At 35.2% G+C, this 18,368-nt stretch overlaps 1 protein-coding gene across 2 annotated transcripts; it reads right to left on the reverse strand.

Moving 5' to 3' along the window:
• On the reverse strand, nt 1-12,794 carry GCG (glucagon). Of its 2 annotated transcripts, none has more exons than XM_008933850.1 (7): nt 12,711-12,794; nt 6,995-7,095; nt 6,451-6,612; nt 5,524-5,577; nt 3,734-3,871; nt 1,481-1,624; nt 1-497 (listed from the first exon to the last, which is right to left on the reverse strand). In XM_008933850.1, the coding sequence occupies exons 2-7, from the start codon at nt 7,090-7,092 to the stop codon at nt 473-475; spliced, it is 621 nt and encodes a 206-aa protein (XP_008932098.1). In that variant the 5' UTR covers nt 7,093-7,095; nt 12,711-12,794; the 3' UTR covers nt 1-472. The 2 variants fall into 2 exon arrangements, with proteins under 2 accessions (XP_008932098.1, XP_008932097.1); XM_008933849.1 differs by lacking the exon at nt 12,711-12,794 and adding an exon at nt 11,998-12,093.
• Nucleotides 12,795-18,368: the final 5,574 nt, after the last annotated feature.

The raw sequence follows: 18,368 nt of genomic DNA on the forward strand, positions 1-18,368 counted from the left end.
GAAGCTTGAAAAAATTTATTTAAGGCTATAATTCAATATCCTTAAAGCTTAGCCTTTTTATAACAAAGGTTTAAGAGGGATATTCACTTCTCAGGCATTTGTAACTGCCAGCTCCTCATGAATAACACATATAATTGGTGATTGAATTATTTGTGTGTAGAAGTAAACTTTTTAGAAAAATAATTTTATCATTAAATATAAATGGAGTTACTTTAGTCCTAGTAAATGGAAAATATGAAGATATGAAACTTTCACAGTCTTAAACGGTTAAGAAAACCATCCCTTAGATATCAGGTTTTCCATATATAAACCTTTGGCAACACTAAACTATAGTACAATTATTTCCTGGCATGCAAGGTGACATAGCTTTGTTACACCAAATGTAAATGACAGAATACAGATTTCAGAATCTCTTAATAACTGGCAGTTGATGCAATGAAGATCTTCATTTATCCCATTTTATTCTGCCTTTTTACTGGTATTCTTCCAGAAGGTCTCTGGGAAAAAAAAAAAAGCAGCAGCAATTAGGAAATATTCTAAGTCTCCCAAGATTTATGAAATATGTTTGGAACATATTTTTTTTTTGTTTAAGAGTGAGCAGATGTTAGTTCCACAGACCTGTCAATGCCTCTCTCTAATAACAGATTGAAAACAATTATTCCTAAAGGAAAAACTTTGTAGTACTTTCTATTAGATTATTTTTCTAAATTGTTTGCTTCAATGCTGAACTACAGACACAAAAATAGTATCATGTTAAGAAAAACTGTATTTTAACTATACCTTGAAAATATTTGTCGTTTCAGATTTCCAAGATCAACTAGTCATTTTGGGTGCTTCAGTAGTGCAAAGACTAAGAGTAATTAAATTTTACAGAGTGGACATCCAACATTTAAAAAAATCTGGCCACTCACATGTGCCTCGAGTTGGCATTTTATTATTTTTAAATGCTTAGTTGATTTTAACAAATAATTCTTAAATACTAACCTGTTCACAGAGCTCACATAGAAATCATCTTGCCTATATATAGGCAAACTAAAGCAGAGTTCTTCACCGTTAACTCTCAGGAACTCAGATTACTGTTCCCTAATAACAAGCCACATTTTAAGGCAGTGTTTTATATCACAGCCTTTAAAGAACAAGCAATTTGGTGTAATTTTACCAATAAATATTTCTGGTTTTATAATGCCCATGCAAAGCAGAGCTTTATTTTTCAATAATTTGATGACCTTACTTAGGGCAACATTCAGTGGCAAAGCTCCTCTCAAGTTAAATAGGAAACTATTAGAGAGGTTGACCACTGATACAAAATACAAATACTATTTTGAATGAGTTCAGTTTAGTGTTTTACCCTTGTTAATCTGTCTGCAACAAAGCTTGTAAGAGATACATCAATACTTAAGAGAAAAATTAGTATTTTCCTTATGTGTGACAAATACATTTTAAACCCCAGTATATTAAGTATAGTATAAAAATCAGGCACCTTTGGGTAACTTTTGTGTTAATTAACCATTTTAGGAACTCTTTGGCAGCCATGTCATCAAGGACTTTGTTGATATCACTCGTGAAAGTGCCATCTGCATGTCTTCGACCCATTTCTTCTGCCACAAGAGCTTTTTCTGGGAAACTTCAAAGGGAAGAAATTATCAATCAATTTGCAAATCAAAATATACAAACCATTTAAAAGGGCCTTATTACAGGTTTCTTATACACTGCACATTTCCTGTGATTTTAAGGAGTTAAGGGTTGAGCCTGACATTCTGGTTCAGTACAGCACGATGCCTATCAGAACATCTTTTGAGGCATTATTTTCAAAACAGAGGACTTCCTTCCAGTGAGTCTAAATTCCTTTTTAGTAATTTTGAAAAAGCCGTACATGGAAAAACATATCTCAGTGCAATGTCTATGCCATGTAGACTAGGCATCAGTAGATTTACTAAGAAATGTTATTTAAGAAGTATCACTATTAAAATATTATAGTCAAATTTTCATACTTTTTTCTGTTTTAATTGGACTTGAGTTCTAGTTATTTACTTACAGTTATATTGCATAAGAATGTAGATATCAAGAGAAGCAATTTTTTTGGGGGGTGGGCATGGAGGTAGGTTTAAATAGCTCAGTTAAAGCACCTGTATAAAATCTGTGTGCTTGTTTGCTGTAAAAATCATAGAATGTAGCATTTTATTTTTAGAATCAGATCCTGACCCTTGTTCTATTCATTTTTGACTGAAAAACCAGTATGTCAAGACTTTGATTTAGAAAACTTTCCTCTCTCGTTTCATGCCATCAAATATAGGAAGATTTTAATGAGTTCCATTAAGGTGGGCTGATGCTGAAGCACACTGGGCTCTGGGTCCAAAGACAGACAGACTGGTTCATTTCAAGGAAGGCTGTACACAAGGTTGTATTATTTGCAACCACAAATAATACTAAATATTGGAAAGCAGAAGGTTGGTCTACATTTAATTGCCTATCTAGGTTTCTAAGTTCAGTTCATCACAGTAGTTTGTATTTCTCTCAAACTGATACAGAAATACCTGATTCTGCTCATGAAAATAAAACATGACAGAAAAACAAGTGCAAATCTGAACATCACTAGGAAGAGGAACCAGCCTTTCCCTTCTCTGTATAGCTTACCTAATTTATTTAACTCTGTTTTTTTCAGGAAATTGTCTTTATTTACAAAATTTACTTTTTACCTATTTAGTCCCTTAACTAAAACACACAATCTTGTCTTACAGATTGTATTTTATTATAATTATTATTATTTATTATTACTTTTATATAGTGCAAGAGACTTACATAGTACTTTACAGCTGGTAGAATATATAATCAGAGGACGAACTGGAATCCCTGCCCCAAAGAGCTTACAGTCTAAAGGCACAAATAAGTACAGAACACTTAAAAGGTGGGGAGTGGCATGTGCATGGTGTAGCTCCTAACCAGGCAGGGTTGGAAATAGATGAGACAGAAGGTCCCTGCAGGAGACTGAAGGTAATGCTCTTCTAAGTGTAAGACCATCATGAAAAAAGATGTAAAGTCATGAGTACATGAAGTGAAAAGGATTGAGAAATCTGCAATGAGTATGTGGATAATAAGATAGAAATGAAAGAAATCAGTCATGGTAGGTAAAAACTGAGGAGCACTGTGTCCAGGAAACCGCAAACCATAGCAAAAGAATTAGAGGCATCTTAAAAAGGAAAATATAGGAAATGATAGTTATTTTGGCAGCAGAAACTTGGGGAGACTCTGAGGAGCATAGAAAGAGGAAAAGAAGTTGTCAGTTATTACTGGGAATGATCACCAGCATATGGTGTACAACTGATGACACTGGTAAAAATTTAATCTTGAAAATATTGCAGAGGAAAAGGTTGACGGTAAAAGGGAAAAAAGAGAAGGTAATTTAAGATGACACTGACTTGAATCATATCAATGATAGTTAAAGAGACTGCAAACGATGTTACGTGAAGGGGGAAAGGTGGTAGGTAGAGGAAAGTCTGGTTTAGTTTTAGATGTGTTGACCTTAAATACAACTTGACCTTTTAGAGTGTAACAGCATACTGAGCAGGTTTGTTTTAAAATCTATATTTGGAATACCCACAGAATATCCTCTATTACAAAAGAAAAACATGAAGTACAGCAAGAATGATCAAAAACACATCAAGGTTTCATCAGACATGATTTCTAACCCAAAATGCAAGGCAAAATTTAGTAATAGGAATGGATGGATTCTTACTCTCTTCTTCCTCGTCCATTCACTAACCAAGCAATGAACTCTTTCGCAGCTTGACCTTCCAAATAAGAGGTGATATCACTGGTATAGGTGCCTTCAGCATGTCTCTCAAATTCAGCATGACGCTTGGAGATGGCATTGCTGAAAGAATACAGTAGGAATACAATACTGCAATACTGTAGGTCTGCTTAAGAACTTAATATTTCGTAAAAACTTTATTGATTTAAATTTCCCACTCATCAGACTAGCATTTCTTACAAGACAGAGGGTTTTTTTTGCTTCTCAAATTAGTCTTGATATATTTTTTCTTGAGATATTTCAGTTCTGAAGGCATTGCCTGTAGTATGCAACACAGTTTTGTCTGGATTCCTGCACTAGTTCTGAACAACTAAGTTCAGGTGCAGAAAGCAATTATAGCTGCATTGGAATGGTATTCTGCTAAATTAATTAGTTATGATCAAGAAATTGTATTGTATTATACAGACATGCTTTTTGTTACCTCTTGTGTTAACCTAAACATTTCCATTCAGCTCTCTTCCTATCTTCATTTTCATTATTTCTTAGCCAAACCATTCAGACTTAATTCCTTTCAAGTTTACATTTTGAGTTGTTTTTGAACACCCTTTTAATAATCACTCGACCAAGTCATAATCTTGGAAAAATTTCAAGTCTGATCAACTCCTTCTTATTGAAGACATTTGCCTTCTCCCTCCTTAGACCTCATTGTGGTTCCTTCCCTGATACAACATAAAAATTATGTCACACTGACTCTTAGGAAGGCCAACTGCACTAAGTACACATATTATGGAATATTTTCCACTAATAATTTCCTTAGCATTTCTATTTCAGAATTTGCTAATTTCTGCCCAATTTTCAGGGCCTCTATCTCCTTCTATTATTTTTTCTTCTCTGGATTTCACCATTCCTCCTAATTTAGTACCATCTGCACTTTTCATCAGCATGCTAACTAGAGTTGTTTGGAACATTTTTAATGAAATGTTAATTTTGTTCAGATATGCTGTTTCAGTGAAGCTGAAACATTACTACAGATTTGTTATTAATATTGACACTGTGAAATTAAGGATCTTTGTGATCTGGGCTATCTTTTTGGGAATTTCTGATAAAAGAAAGAATTAATATAGGTATTTCAATCTGTTTTGCAAAAACACTTGTTTCATATCTCTTTTGTTTATTTAAAATTTCCAATCCCCCCAACTCTTTCTCAAAACCACAGTCAAGAAATAAAAGTCTGGCCTTCAGGAGGTCTTGTTCTCCTTTCTGTAATGAGTGGTTTATGTAACATAAGACTGAGTGCTTAGGACTGAACACTGCATCGTGTTTAATCAGCTCTCTGCAAATTGTTGCCTGGCCATTTTCCTTTCACTAGTCTTCTCACTGTTTTTCTTTTCCTCAACTTTTTCCTCCTCTTTCCCTCAACTTTTTCCTCGTCTTTTCCTCTTTTTTTTTTTTTTCTCCCAGACTTTTTCTATACCAAGTTTTTCTTTTTATGTTATTCTCTATTCAGTTACTTGGAATATTCTTTTCTGAAACGTATTCTCACCCTGTTGCATTCCTTGGATCCACTGTATACAGCTGTAGAACACAGGTAGAGGAATAAATAACATAGAGACATTTCCTCTTTCCTTGTGCAAAGCAGCTGTGAGATAATATCTTTTCATAGATATTTCTTGGTCTATGGTAACCTTGTAAAGAATACTAGTTGTTTTCTTTCTTGTTTAACTGAAAATGAGGTCAGATTGGTTTTGAGTAACAAGTTGTGGCAAATAGAATACCTGGAGAGCTGGTCCGGGACTTTGTCATTTTCTTTGTCCTCCTGTCCTTGTTGGCTGTAGTGTAATTCCACAATCATTAGATCATTACTACTAGTACACTGCAGAGCATGCATAAGCCTTTATTGGTTATTTACATGTTTTTGTAAAAAACTATAATTGATAGATGAATATCATATTCATTATATTAATGCATATTGATTTAAATTAATACAATGTGTAGAAATTGTTCCTTTATACTTTAAAGACTTCCAGAGAAACTTAAAAGCATTATTGTAATAGATTTTTTGATTCTGTGGACAGATTTTCTCTAGAACACAGGACCAACATGCTTTTACATCATTCTTGCTTTCAACTTGGTAGTTTGTGTTTAATCAAAGTATATTTTAAAAAACATGCCAACTTATACTTGTGATACTGGTAAAGTATCCAGTGGACAACAAAACTTAAACTTTAGCTCCCTTTTCACAAATGAAACATCAGAATTAGAGTATCCATGGATAGGAAAGTTTTGTTAAGGCCTAATGGCCCAGACCTGTACATTATATATATGTCTCTTATTCCTATTGAACTTAATTCATTCACTGAAACAATCTGCCCCAAAGAGGCTGAGATAATCTTTTTAGGTGGCATATCAGGTAATATACTGATACTGCACTTTGATTCAACTAAGTCCTTTTGAATGATTTTGCACATATTTCTCATTTTTAATAATACATAAACATTATACTAATGGCTGGGCTCGATGATCTTAGAAGTCTTTTCCAACCTAAATGATTCTGTGATTGTATATATGAATTTTTCTCAAATACTTTATTTATTCAAGGATTATCCATGATCTGTAATGGGAAGCTGATACAAAAAAACTTAGCTAGATATTTGGCTGGTTCTGTATATGGAGATCTATTTCAGTGTGACCAAAGTGCTTACCCATTTCTTTTAGTGCTCATTAACCATTGCACGAAGTCCTGAGCTCGTCTAGTATCTAAGTACTTGCTGTAATCACTGGTGAATGTGCCTTGTGAGTGACGTTTCACTTCATTCGGCTGTCTAGATTCATCTAATGGTTCAGACTGGGAAGCTTTGAATGATCTGTGAAAAGTTTAGACATTGTTAACTGGCAATGGTCACAGTACGTTCTACAGGTGCATTGACTGTTCTTTTAAAAATCTTATTTTTTACTGTCACAAAGTGAAAGAAAGTGACATATTCATCACTAGTTGTCTAGTAAAATGGATCCATATAGCAGATTGGATACTGCACAATTACACAGTCTTCTTGGTTGACTCAGCTATTGTTTTAATACCCAAAACATCTCTGCTATGCTGTGCAATATTGAAAAAAATTGCCAATTCCAATGGTAGATTAAGCACTGTGTAAAACTGTGTTTAAGTCATTGTATATTTGGCTTCAAACAGTAAGAAAAAAAAAGTTCAGACCAAGTATTTCTAGAAGTTTGATCTTAAGAATTTACCTTGATTTCTCCTCTGTCTCCTGAAGAGGATTTTGCCAGCTGCCTTGAACTATCATTAAAAGGAGCCCAGCAACAAAATAAATGCTTTTCATTTTCATTTTCTGTCAAAACAGAAGTAAGGCAACAAAGAAAAATTTAATAATCTTTACATATGTCTGAATGAATTACATAAAAAATAAACATTCTTAATTCTCATCCAAACTTGAAGAAATATATTAAGACCCTGTAAGGATGGGCTCCATGTCCAGTGGATGACACTTGCATGATTGGGTAGGCATTCAAAAGATGTAGTCTCTGTTCCAGTCTTTAGGCTCTAATGTGTATTCTAGAATGCAAGGAAACCTGAGAGCAACTGCATCCTCACTTTCTTTTGCAATATGAGGATAAAGGTGTCTTATTTCCTTTACTCCGTGTTCTGCTGATGCCAAGCACTAGATCTGGAATACTGTTTTATTGCAAAACTAAGGGTATTGGTGTGACTGTGATTTTTTCCCCAGCTCATTCACTAGAGAAAAAAGCAAATCTTTGTCAATGATAGTCACATTAGCAGCTCCCTATTCTTTCCTGCTCACCCTGCACCCTCCTTTTAAAAGGTTTTTTTGTGTGTGTGTGTGTGTGTTTTGTTGTTTTTGTGTGGGTTTTTTTGTTTGTTTTGTTTTTTGTTTTTTGTTTTTTTTTTGTTGTTTGTTTGTTTTTGTTGTTGTTGTTTTTTCCTGAAAGAACAGATGTGGCAGCAGTGGGCCTCTGGCCTTAAAAATGACTTGTTAATAGGTGTGACTCCTTAGGCAAAAAAAGAATACTTAACCGCACACTGACTTGTGTTCAATTCATGATGTGAAATGTCAAGTTTTGTTTGTCGTACTACTGACATAATACTGTATTTCAGCTAAGGGCTTCCATTATGGGCCTTTGTGGGATACATGAGATATGGGGTATATACTTCATATTAAAGGTAATAAAACAAAGCAGAAAATATTGTATCCCAGATATAATTCTTATTGTTACAGGTGAATCTTTTGGCTTTGTCCGTGTCACAGAAATGACCACATTATTACATGTGTCTTCATCATGCTCACTGTACTTGGCCAGTCTCATTGACTTTAATGTGACATTCAGTCCAGAGTATTACAGTCTGTACAAATGCTTTGGTGATCCACTGCCAAGCTGTGACTCCCTTACTTGCTTTAGTGACTTGTTTACTCATGCAAGTTGTACAGTTTTAAGTTTTAGTTAGTAGTCCCCAATGGGAATAAGGCATTCTCTAATACCCAAATTGTGTTTGCTGCAATTTTCATTGTTTAATGCAGTATTATTAGTCTGTTGACATATGATCCCCTATTGGACAAGTTCTGTTGAACAAAGAAATGCTATTCATTTTAGGCTCACAAAACCCTGTGCAAAAGGGACTATGAGTCTATTATCAATAGACTCAAAAGTGCTTTGCATAAAGAAGAAATGAGAGGAAATCTACTTGCAAATTGAAGTACTACATATTCTTTATTTTAATTATTTTGGAACATTTAAAGTATATAAAAGAAAATTAATTTAAAATTTGGTTAGGTAATTTTGACCTTCACAAAGCAATTGAATATGCCATTCATTCAATGGCTAAATGCTCATTCACTGAATGATGAACAGCAAATGCTCCTTCATTCTAACTTTAAAATCATTATGGATCACGGTATTAATCTGCTGTAAGGTAATAGAAGTTGCAATGAGTTCACATCAGCAAAAAGGCACTGGGAATAATTTCATCATTTACTTGGGCTGATACTTGTGTATTTGAAAAAGCCCTTCTGGCATCTGTTAAATTTTCCTATGAAAGTTTATGATACAGTCTGAAAAACAAAGGGAGATAGGACAGATGAATGCATTGAAGTAAAGTGGTTGCAAAGTCAGTCCAAGTCAAAACCCACCCTCCCCAGTGTAATCTGTGCCAAACTTCAGTGGCTCCACTGGAGGAGTAACTTACTGTAATTCAATGATTTATAAAATAAGGCAGTCTGAGTGAAAATATATGTATTCTCTACTATAATGCCTTGACACAAGTGGCTGAATTTAAGTATACCATTGCCTAGAGGAAGCCATAATAAAGTTATGAGAGAATAATGTGTAGTGAAGGTGGAGATTACTCTATTTTGAGATTTACAGTTGCCTCTGCACTGAGCAATGCAAATGAGGGGGCTATATGAACATCTCTGAAAAAGTAAATTCCTGCAACAAAAATCTTACTGCTGTAGGACTTCGACTCTGCCCCAGTAGTCTGCCCCTTCATAGCAGATTTTTTATGAAACCTGTTTCTTCCATCTGTTATAAAATAACTTGTAGTTAGAGATGCAAAGCTTGACTGCTAGCAGGTATTATAACCAACAGTTAGGAAGAATGTATCACTATTGGTACTTTGAGAGGCCAAATTTTTAAGAGAATCTTAATGAATAATATCAGAAATATAAGATTTTCTGATGGATTTTACTATTAAGCAATGGAATCAGTTTCCTTCTCTTCACAGAAGCCACTGCTAGTGTTGCTTATTTATTCAGCAGCGTGTATGAAGATTCATTTCTGCCTTGTGCAGTGTCCTGGTATATGAGATTTGATTCCTTCACATGAACATACCATACCCTGTTATTGTACCAGCATATACCATAGCGGTGATGTAGTCAGTCTTATTACAACCCAAATGATAGTATTAAGCTCCATTTTCACTGTTTCATTTGGAGCTGTAATTTGATGGTGCAACACTGACATCCAATGTTTATCACTAAAAATGCATGATTTCACATGTCATAGGCTTCCAGCAATGGAACAAAAGCTCTCCCGATTCTTTGGGAAATAACACTGTTGTGGTCACAAAAATGGTTTGATTGACCCCCACACTAGTTGATACGACTGTAAATGAGTTAACTTGGACTTAGACACCAAATAAAGTTTGATTATTATACATAAGTAAATGTTCTGTGCTTAATAGAAGGCTAGCAGTTTGGTATACTTTCATGTAGCCTGAAAAACTAAAGAAAACTAGTTCACAGCTGCCTGTAGCTTTTTTAAACCATGATCCAGATTAGCCATAAATGCAAGTCACTGAGATGGAATGAAATATCAAACATCAAAAGTTTTTCCTTTATATAAAACTTATTAAAAATAATTCAAAGTTATTGTAGTCAGTAAAGAGATATTCAGTGATTTCAGTTTATCTTGGCTCTAGCTCTTATGTCTCAGGCCTATAGGACTTTCAAATGTGAACAGTCCCACTGGCAACTTTATCCCTTAAGAATATGTTTAAATTTAAATGCACGTTCAGCTTCTTTCTAAATTTTTCAGAATCCAAATTGGGAGATTACTTAAAAGAAAGATTTCAAGCTTTTTGACATTAATATGATTTTCAAGTAAGAGAACCCTAATTAATGAAATAAGCTCTTTTGAAAACTACTAACCTCCTGTCAAATATGTTCTTAAAAAATTTAGGATCAGGTTTTTTTGTTCATTTATTACTTGCTATTGGTAAGTCAAACCAGCAACACCAGTTTTTGACAAGTTAAAGAGGCTACAGTTTATAAAGAGAAAATTGTAATTTTCTTCTTGATAACACAAACATGTTTTATAGAGAAAAAGAGATGATCAGCAAAATAACATTTGCTTAGTTTATGCCAGCTAATCAATTAATTTCCCAATCAACAGAAAGGTGTTATTTGCTCTAAGTTATTTGGGTTACCAGTGTATAATGCTAAAAAGTGTGGAATCTCATTGTCAAGGTGCAGGAAAACTAAGGCTAATCTTACACAGATGAATTTTGTTCCTATGCATATTAGACTAATGAAAATGTATTTATTTCTTTCTGATTGGAAATGAAAAATTTAAGACATCTCAGTTTGAACAACCAGAAATATGGAGCAAATACCTCTCTCAGATCTTGATCAGACATTTATTTGAATATTTCCTTACTCAAGCTGATTTTGCTAGTTTTTCCAATATATTTTACTGCAGGTATCTTTTGTATCTATGTGCAGTTTTAACTAGCTTAATTTCATTGAGTTTTCAAAAAATCTTTCAAAAGTCAGATTTGTATCTCTCTCCAGTTTAAAAATACAAATTATAACATTACAGTAGTACAAAGGGAAATATTTTCATATGAAAATGTATGAATGAATAAAATAGATTTCTATTGACATGAAACTGCTTGCAAATAGTAATGATTTCTAATTATAAATAAAGTACTTTTTTGGGTACTTTACATCCAATTTACCTACCATGTTATAATTCTTTGTGAAAAGTTATGTAAGATACAACAGTTCTAGGCTAAGGAATTCCATAGTAGGATGGAAGACTAAATTAAATTTTAGACAATAATCACAATAACTATTGAAAGACTTGAATTTTACTTCTGTCCTATAAAATTTCCTTTTTTTTTATCTTTCAGTTGAATGAAAATAATAGTTGCTTCAGACAAATTAATAAAAGTGGGGCAGTGGAGTGACAATCTGTAGGGTGATGGAGTGGCAATCGGTCTTGGACAGTTTTAAATCAGTGTCTATATAAACCCATTTAATTTGTTTGCATGCTGCTAATTTAATCCTTGTTGATTCATATTTAGGCAGTATCTCTAAGGAGTCAATATTTTTAAACTCACATTAATTAAATATCTCTACAGAAGATACTAAAGATATAAAAATATAAAAATCAATAATTGTGTATCTGACATTTAAATTCTTATTACAATGCTTGACTTTCATGTTCTCATGGTTAATCTTCCTGATTTCAGTTAATTCTGCAAACCAAACTGCTGATTTCCCTTTTTCAAATCATTAACTTTTGAACTAATTCCATACATTAAAAGATTTAAATGATGATGTCATTAACTCCAAATATCAGTGAGCATAACCTCAGAAGAAAACACCTATTTGCTGAAAGATCTACACCTCTGTTGCAAACTTTGGGCAACACAATGCACATAATGCACTCAGCTTCCTCAAATAAATTGTACTGATAGTTCATATAAATCTTACCTTATTATACTTTGAAGTGATATGTGGCAGTTGCAGAAAGAGCTGCTACTCTCTCTTCTGCAACTATGGCAAGCCTTGAGGATCCTGAGCTCTGCCTAGCTGCCTCTTTTGCACAGACTTATATATATACTGTTCAGCTCTAGTAAGCATTACAGGAGTGCATCATTGCTGACAGTTTCCTTATTCAACTTTAAAAAAAAAAGTCATCATGTTTGCTCTTCATTTCATTTGATGATTTTACAAGCAATTTCACACATTCACTCTGCTTACTTTATGACATCAATGCTAACATGAATTTGCAAAAGGAGTGAGGTAGCAATGTCCAAAGAAGTAAATATCAAACAGGAGGGCATTAATGTGACAAACAGTGGGCAAAAGGTGCCTGGATTAAGGCAGCAATTTCTCCAATTTCTGATTTGCCACATTTAACACTTAAAATCCTGATTCTGTTGACATCAATAGCATCGTCTTCACTTATCAATTTTAAATCAAGGTTTATAAATTTAATAGACTGTTAACAATAACCAATACAACTCCCTCAAAGCCCTGGAATGATTCTTCAAGTAATCTTGTGCCAATGTAACAAACACAAAGAGATGTGAAGTTCTGCAGTGATGGCTACTATGCAATGCCTTTTTTAATAAAAGTTTTGATTAACCTTAGCTGTAAAATTCCAATTTTGCAAATGCTACTATATGAAAATTCATACTCACTTGAGAACTGTATGCCAAACATTCATTATAAATTGACTTTCACACAATGGCCTATAGATTTATGCAAGATAAACCTGTTGCTCACACTTCCATTCCCTACAAGGAAAATAAAAAAAGCCAAAACAGATTTGAGCTTTGTATCTGTGTATGTTCTATGTAAAGATGTAAACCATTCAGCAATGGGGACAATTTCATAGTTGTGGTGGGGCAGCATTGCCAAAGAAAACTACCTTTGGCCATCTGATGATGATAGAAAGATTGACTCAGGGAGTCAGGAAAGAGACAGGTAGGAGAGATTGACTAAAAGCTTGTCAATGGCTCTGGCAGCTGAAAAGAACTTGAATATGGGTCTTTTATCCCAGCAGTGAAGGAAGAGATACACACCTCTTAAAAAAGCTGCTGGAGAAGTTTTCCTTTACAGACTTTTTTCATACATCATGATAGTCCTTTGCAAAATGCAAAAGGGCACCAAAAATTAAATAGTATTATTATTACAATTGTGAGGGGCCAGGCAGTCAGAAAATGTATTAAATATGAAGGACTCCACCTTGAGTTTCAGTTCTGTTCAGTAGAGGGAAGGTTCTGGAATCACAGTGGACATCTCACTGAACATGAATGACAACCTGTCCTTCAGTATGGAGTGGCCCATGGTCTGATTTGTGGCACAAGGCATACACATCACAACAAACCCTCTTATTTCCTCCAACACTGCTACTTGAAGTCAACAAAGAATCTGCTTTATTGAGGTAATTTCCTGCCGGCTGACCATAATCAGATTGGCATAGCCCATATGATACAATTGAGGCAGTGTATAAGCTTCATAACTGTAGTGTTAGTGTGGCAAGCAAAATTTAATGGATCTTTCCTAGATCTTTAGCCTAAATACCTTGTTGTGGTACCACAGTATGGGTGTAGGGAAACATTGTCTCACTACACAGTCCACATAATCAAGTTTAATTTTTTCTTTAGAATAATTTTTATATGCTCTTTGATTCATCTACTGAGATTCATGGTTTATTTTTTTCATTTCTAGCTGCAATACAAGTGTCTACTGATACTGCTGCTACAAATTTAAGTGCACAGCTTTGGTTCCTCTCATCACTGCCTTCTGTTTGTACGTTCAGTCATTTCTGAGAGCCTTATTTTACGCATTTGTTTTTAATTACTACTTCTTTCCCTCTCTTTTCCACATGTTCTCTTACCCATGTCCTCTTTCTTCCTGCTTCTAATTGTATTTTTCACATCCGTTCAAAGGCATGGATTCCCAGTCATTGACTGACATAGAATATACAAACTTGCATACATAATTATTAAACTTGGCTTTTCATAATTTGTTGTTTGAAATTAGCAGAATTACCATTTCCATACACCAACCTTCCCTAGGCACACAACTGTGTAATGTCTAAGACATGGTGCTGATGGGGCCGAACAATCTCATACCCCAAAATCTACTTATTTTTGTGAGATGCTGATGTCATTGAGATACTTTGCTGTCTTTATCTCAGAATTATTTTTTAATCTACTTTCTATTTAAAGTTTATGAGCGTTATGTAGGGGATGAAACATCAAAGTCTAAATGTGAGCCCAGTACCACATCCTAGAGGCACGGTGTGTCCATGGAGCCAGTCAGTCCGGCGTCTCCCGCGAAGGCCACACTGCACGACCCTGCAGTTCCCCGGCAGCGCAGCAGATGGGGATCAAAGGGCCCTTTAGACCGGCTCTGCTCCAGGAGGACACACATACACTTGTCTTAGATTGCTACAGCTCTCTCTCTACACCCTGAGTTAAAGACAGCTTTCTAAACAGGCAATACAGATTGTGAGACGATGTCATCTCCTCCAGGAAACAGACAGTTTTTCTCTTTTTGTTTAGTTCAGTTTATTTTCTTGTGTCATATAGAGTTCTCTGTTTACAGTAGAATGATTCCAGCAAAAAGTATGAGACAGAGCACCTCAGTGCACCTGGTTGGGCAGGTTGTTAGAGAGGCTATATCATGTAGAATTTAGAAGGTGACTGGTTATTTGTTTTTCAAGTGATACACAGAAAATAAAAATACAGGAAAGAAGTGAACTGCCACCAAGAATCATGCAACCTTCTGTTGCCAAAACCGAGTCTACAGTAAATACTTCAAGAGCACAGCAAACAAGAGTTACCAAACAGAAGCAGAAAATTATATCATGTGTATGAAATATGCATAGGTACTCAGTTTTTTTCCTCTCACGTTTTAAAATACAGTAGTTAGTTGGCAGCTCTTAGCAAAAATCAAGGGCAACCTCACTCTCCTCTATATCATAGTCCTCATATGAGACAAAACTTTGAGTCAGACTAAGAGACAGAACCTGAAAGTGACCTGCCTTCAGGAAAGTGTCATGTTTCAAGATTCAGTTGGAGTCCTTAAAAAATCTGTATCTTTGGTTCACTGCATTTGGGGTTGATCAGTTTCCTGCACCATCATCTCAGTACCTGGTAATGTCTGTTACTCAGGACAGTGTACGGCACTCACTGGACAAAATCTCTGCAGGGAAAGTTATGGAAGAATTAAAACAAGAAGCAGAATTCTTAGCAGATGCACACTGAACCTGATGCTCTAGCAGTGACAATTCCAGTTGACATGGCTTTTCAGAAAAATAGGATCCATCTATTTGTTATAACTGGCTAGCACACTCTGAACATAATAATTTTCCAGGATGTTTCTCTCAACTCGTTAACTGCTGGTACAATAAAAAATAACTTAAAATTCAAATTGTCAAGATTTGAACATTTTAATGAATTAAGAACTTGCTGAATTTTGACCGTAAAAAGTAAAAAATCCCTATCAAATGCTTTTAAAAAAGTGACCCGTTCAAATTTTTCTGTGTATTTTTTCATTACATATTTATTGTTATTATATTATTATCCATTCCATGTCTAAAGGAAGGAGGATGTATCTTAGTATATGACTACAGGCCCATACCCTTTACTTTCTTGTATTGCACAGAAAGCATTCTCTCCCTACCCTTGTCAACCCTGAGTTCAGAGGGCTGGGCTTTGCAGCCCCTTTCATTTTCCTATCCTTGCTAGATGATATTCAGCCAAAAGAGCCTTCTGAGAATTAGTGCAACTAATATAGGAAGAATATCTGTGTAAATACATGCATACATGAAACAACATGTTGTATACATACATGTGTAGTTGTGCATAACACACAAATGTGTACCTTTGTACACATACAACTCCATGGCTACCCTTTGGAGAGCAAGAATGGCTTTCTGACATGGAAGATTAGTTTAGGGTCTCTAAGCCTGTCCACAGCATGCAACTCCATGGATGCTGACTGGTTTGTACCTCAGGATAGACAGCTATTGTAACCATGTTGTAGCCCACTGTCTACTCACTAAATTGGAATCATTCCATTGCAAGTCAATGGAGCTGCATCAATTTGCGCAAGCAGAAGAGCTGGCCAAATATGTACTAGTTATTTTACATTCTGAGAAGACAATGTTCATAATTGAAAGTAATACCAAATGCTCTTAGCAAATACTATGAATTATTCAGATTAAATATAGAGCCTTCAAATGACTCCATAAAATGTTCTAAACAGCTGTGCCTTGTAATTGGAACTGACTGGCAAACTGGAAAGTATTGAATGCAGTCTGATTTTGACTTGATGTCTGAGTAAAATGAGTGTAACACCAACCATATTCTAGAACCTGGCTGGAGTTTTACTAGATTTTCTAGTAAATTTCTCTTCAGGCCTTTTCTTCTTTGCAGCTGCAGTAATCCTAAGTGAAGCGAATGACGTAGCTCCATATTTGAAGTGTGAGGATTGCACGTTCATTGATATGTACAGCTCACACAGCGCAAATGACGTAGATGATGAAAACAGGTTTGGAGTGGAATCAGTGGCTTTCTAATATTTATGTACACTTCAGCTCCTAGAAGAAAGCAATTTTTACTTTTCTGCTCTATTTTTATCTTGTAAAAGCAAAAGAAGATTTACAGTAGAAACTGACTTGTAAACAACTCTATTTGTGGTATTTATCAAGGGCCTGTTTACTTAATTCAGAAAAACTATGTCCAATCTTCAGAGGCTTGTATACCTTGTTTGTATGACAGATATTTGAAGACAAGTTTCATGGTCTGAAGTGGTGTGTTTGGGTATCTGAAGTGTGAAAGTGTTATTCAAAAGACAAAAGAAGAGCAGAAAATGCTTAGCATTTTCTGAAAACCAGATCCTCTAAAACATTTTAAAGTGGGCAGCGAAACTGTGAGGACATTCATTCATCAGCTCAGAAAAATTGTCATAAGAGCTTAGCTTAAATTCAAATTGTGTCCCAGTGTTTGCTCTTACACACCATATTCTATGTCTGCAGCATAGTTATATACACTTTTTATTCATATATAAGGCTAACCCTTAAACTTACTTTGTTAGCTTCAGCTTGATGCCTCAGGACAAGCCCTTTCACCTTCAGCTGTTGAAGGTCCAGTGAGTGTTTGTGGTAATGCTTTTAACATGGATTGTATTTGTAGATAACCATGCAGAACAGAAAAAGTTCTCTTTCTAGAGAAAAAAAAAAGGCTTGGGAGAATCTGATCACTGTGTATAAATATCTGAAGGGATGGTCTAAAGAAGATTGAGCCAGGCTCTTTTACAGTGATGCCCAGTAACAGAACAAGAGGCAACAGGCACAAACTGAAATATAGAATGTTCTGTCTGAACATAAGGAAACACTTTTTTACCATGAGAGTGACCAAGCACTGACAGCAGTGGCCCAGAGCGGTTGTGTTGAGTGTCTATTCTTTTAGATATTCAAAAGACATCTGGACAAAGTCCTGGGCTCCCGGATGTAGGTAGCTCTGCTTCAACAGGGAAGTGGGATAAGTAGACCACCAGAGTTCCCTTCCAACCCTGACCATACTGTGATTCCATGATACTGCAAGGGCAGGTTTGAGGTGCTCGGCACCATTTCTATGATTGACTGCAATATTATCTGTCATTAGCACAGGCCAGACAGCAACTTGATGTTGTATTATGTTTTTAAGAGGGTTTCTTTGACACTCACAGCATCCTAGGATGTTTTCCCCCAGGTCATCAAAACACATGGTTGCTCAATCATAAAGCTTTCAGGTTAGACATTATTTCAGCAACTCAGTGTAAATGTCACTCTACTGGAGACATATTCCCTTTCTTTGGTGAGAACACTGTGTAAGGCAAAGAAATTACCATGAAAAACAACAAAGGAAAAATGATAGCAGCAAGATTCACTTTTTTTTTTCTTTTCACTTTTTATCCCCACAACTGTTACCTAAAACTAAATTGTAGACAGTTTGAAAGATGTATACTCTCATTGCCTTAGGAAACAAACAGACTTCAGGGCAGATTAATAATGAAACAGCTAACCCACACCTTGAGAAAGTGGTACCTTCTGTTATTTTATTTCACAGATTTTCCTGAAATGTCCCTTATTCCAAATATTTCCAGAAGCTTCTGACAACAGACCTGTGGGCCGGGTGTGAACAACACATTGCATCATTCTACTACTCATAGTATCCACAAAGGGCCAAGTCATCTGCCCATATTTCCAGAGCTTATAGGATTTTCAAAAGAATAAATAAAATAAAGGTGCAGAAATTGAAAGAGAACTTAATATATTGATATTTATGTGAGATCGATACCAT

Source organism: Manacus vitellinus, unplaced genomic scaffold (genome assembly GCF_001715985.3).
Source record: "Manacus vitellinus isolate BGI_N305 unplaced genomic scaffold, ASM171598v3 scaffold_22_pilon, whole genome shotgun sequence".
Lineage (NCBI taxonomy): Eukaryota > Metazoa > Chordata > Aves > Passeriformes > Pipridae > Manacus > Manacus vitellinus.

What these genes read in the sequence shown, in the direction of transcription:
- GCG (XM_008933850.1), bottom strand. Translation starts at nt 7,092, where the DNA reads ATGAAAATGAAAAGCATTTATTTTGTTGCTGGGCTCCTTTTAATGATA. An exon ending in ATGAGCACTAAAAGAAATGG is followed by an intron (nt 5,578 to 6,450) that starts GTAAGCACTTTG and finishes ATTACACTACAG; the next exon opens with CCAACAAGGACAGGAGGACA. An exon ending in GTCCCGGACCAGCTCTCCAG is followed by an intron (nt 3,872 to 5,523) that starts GTATTCTATTTG and finishes GTATTCTTTCAG; the next exon opens with CAATGCCATCTCCAAGCGTC.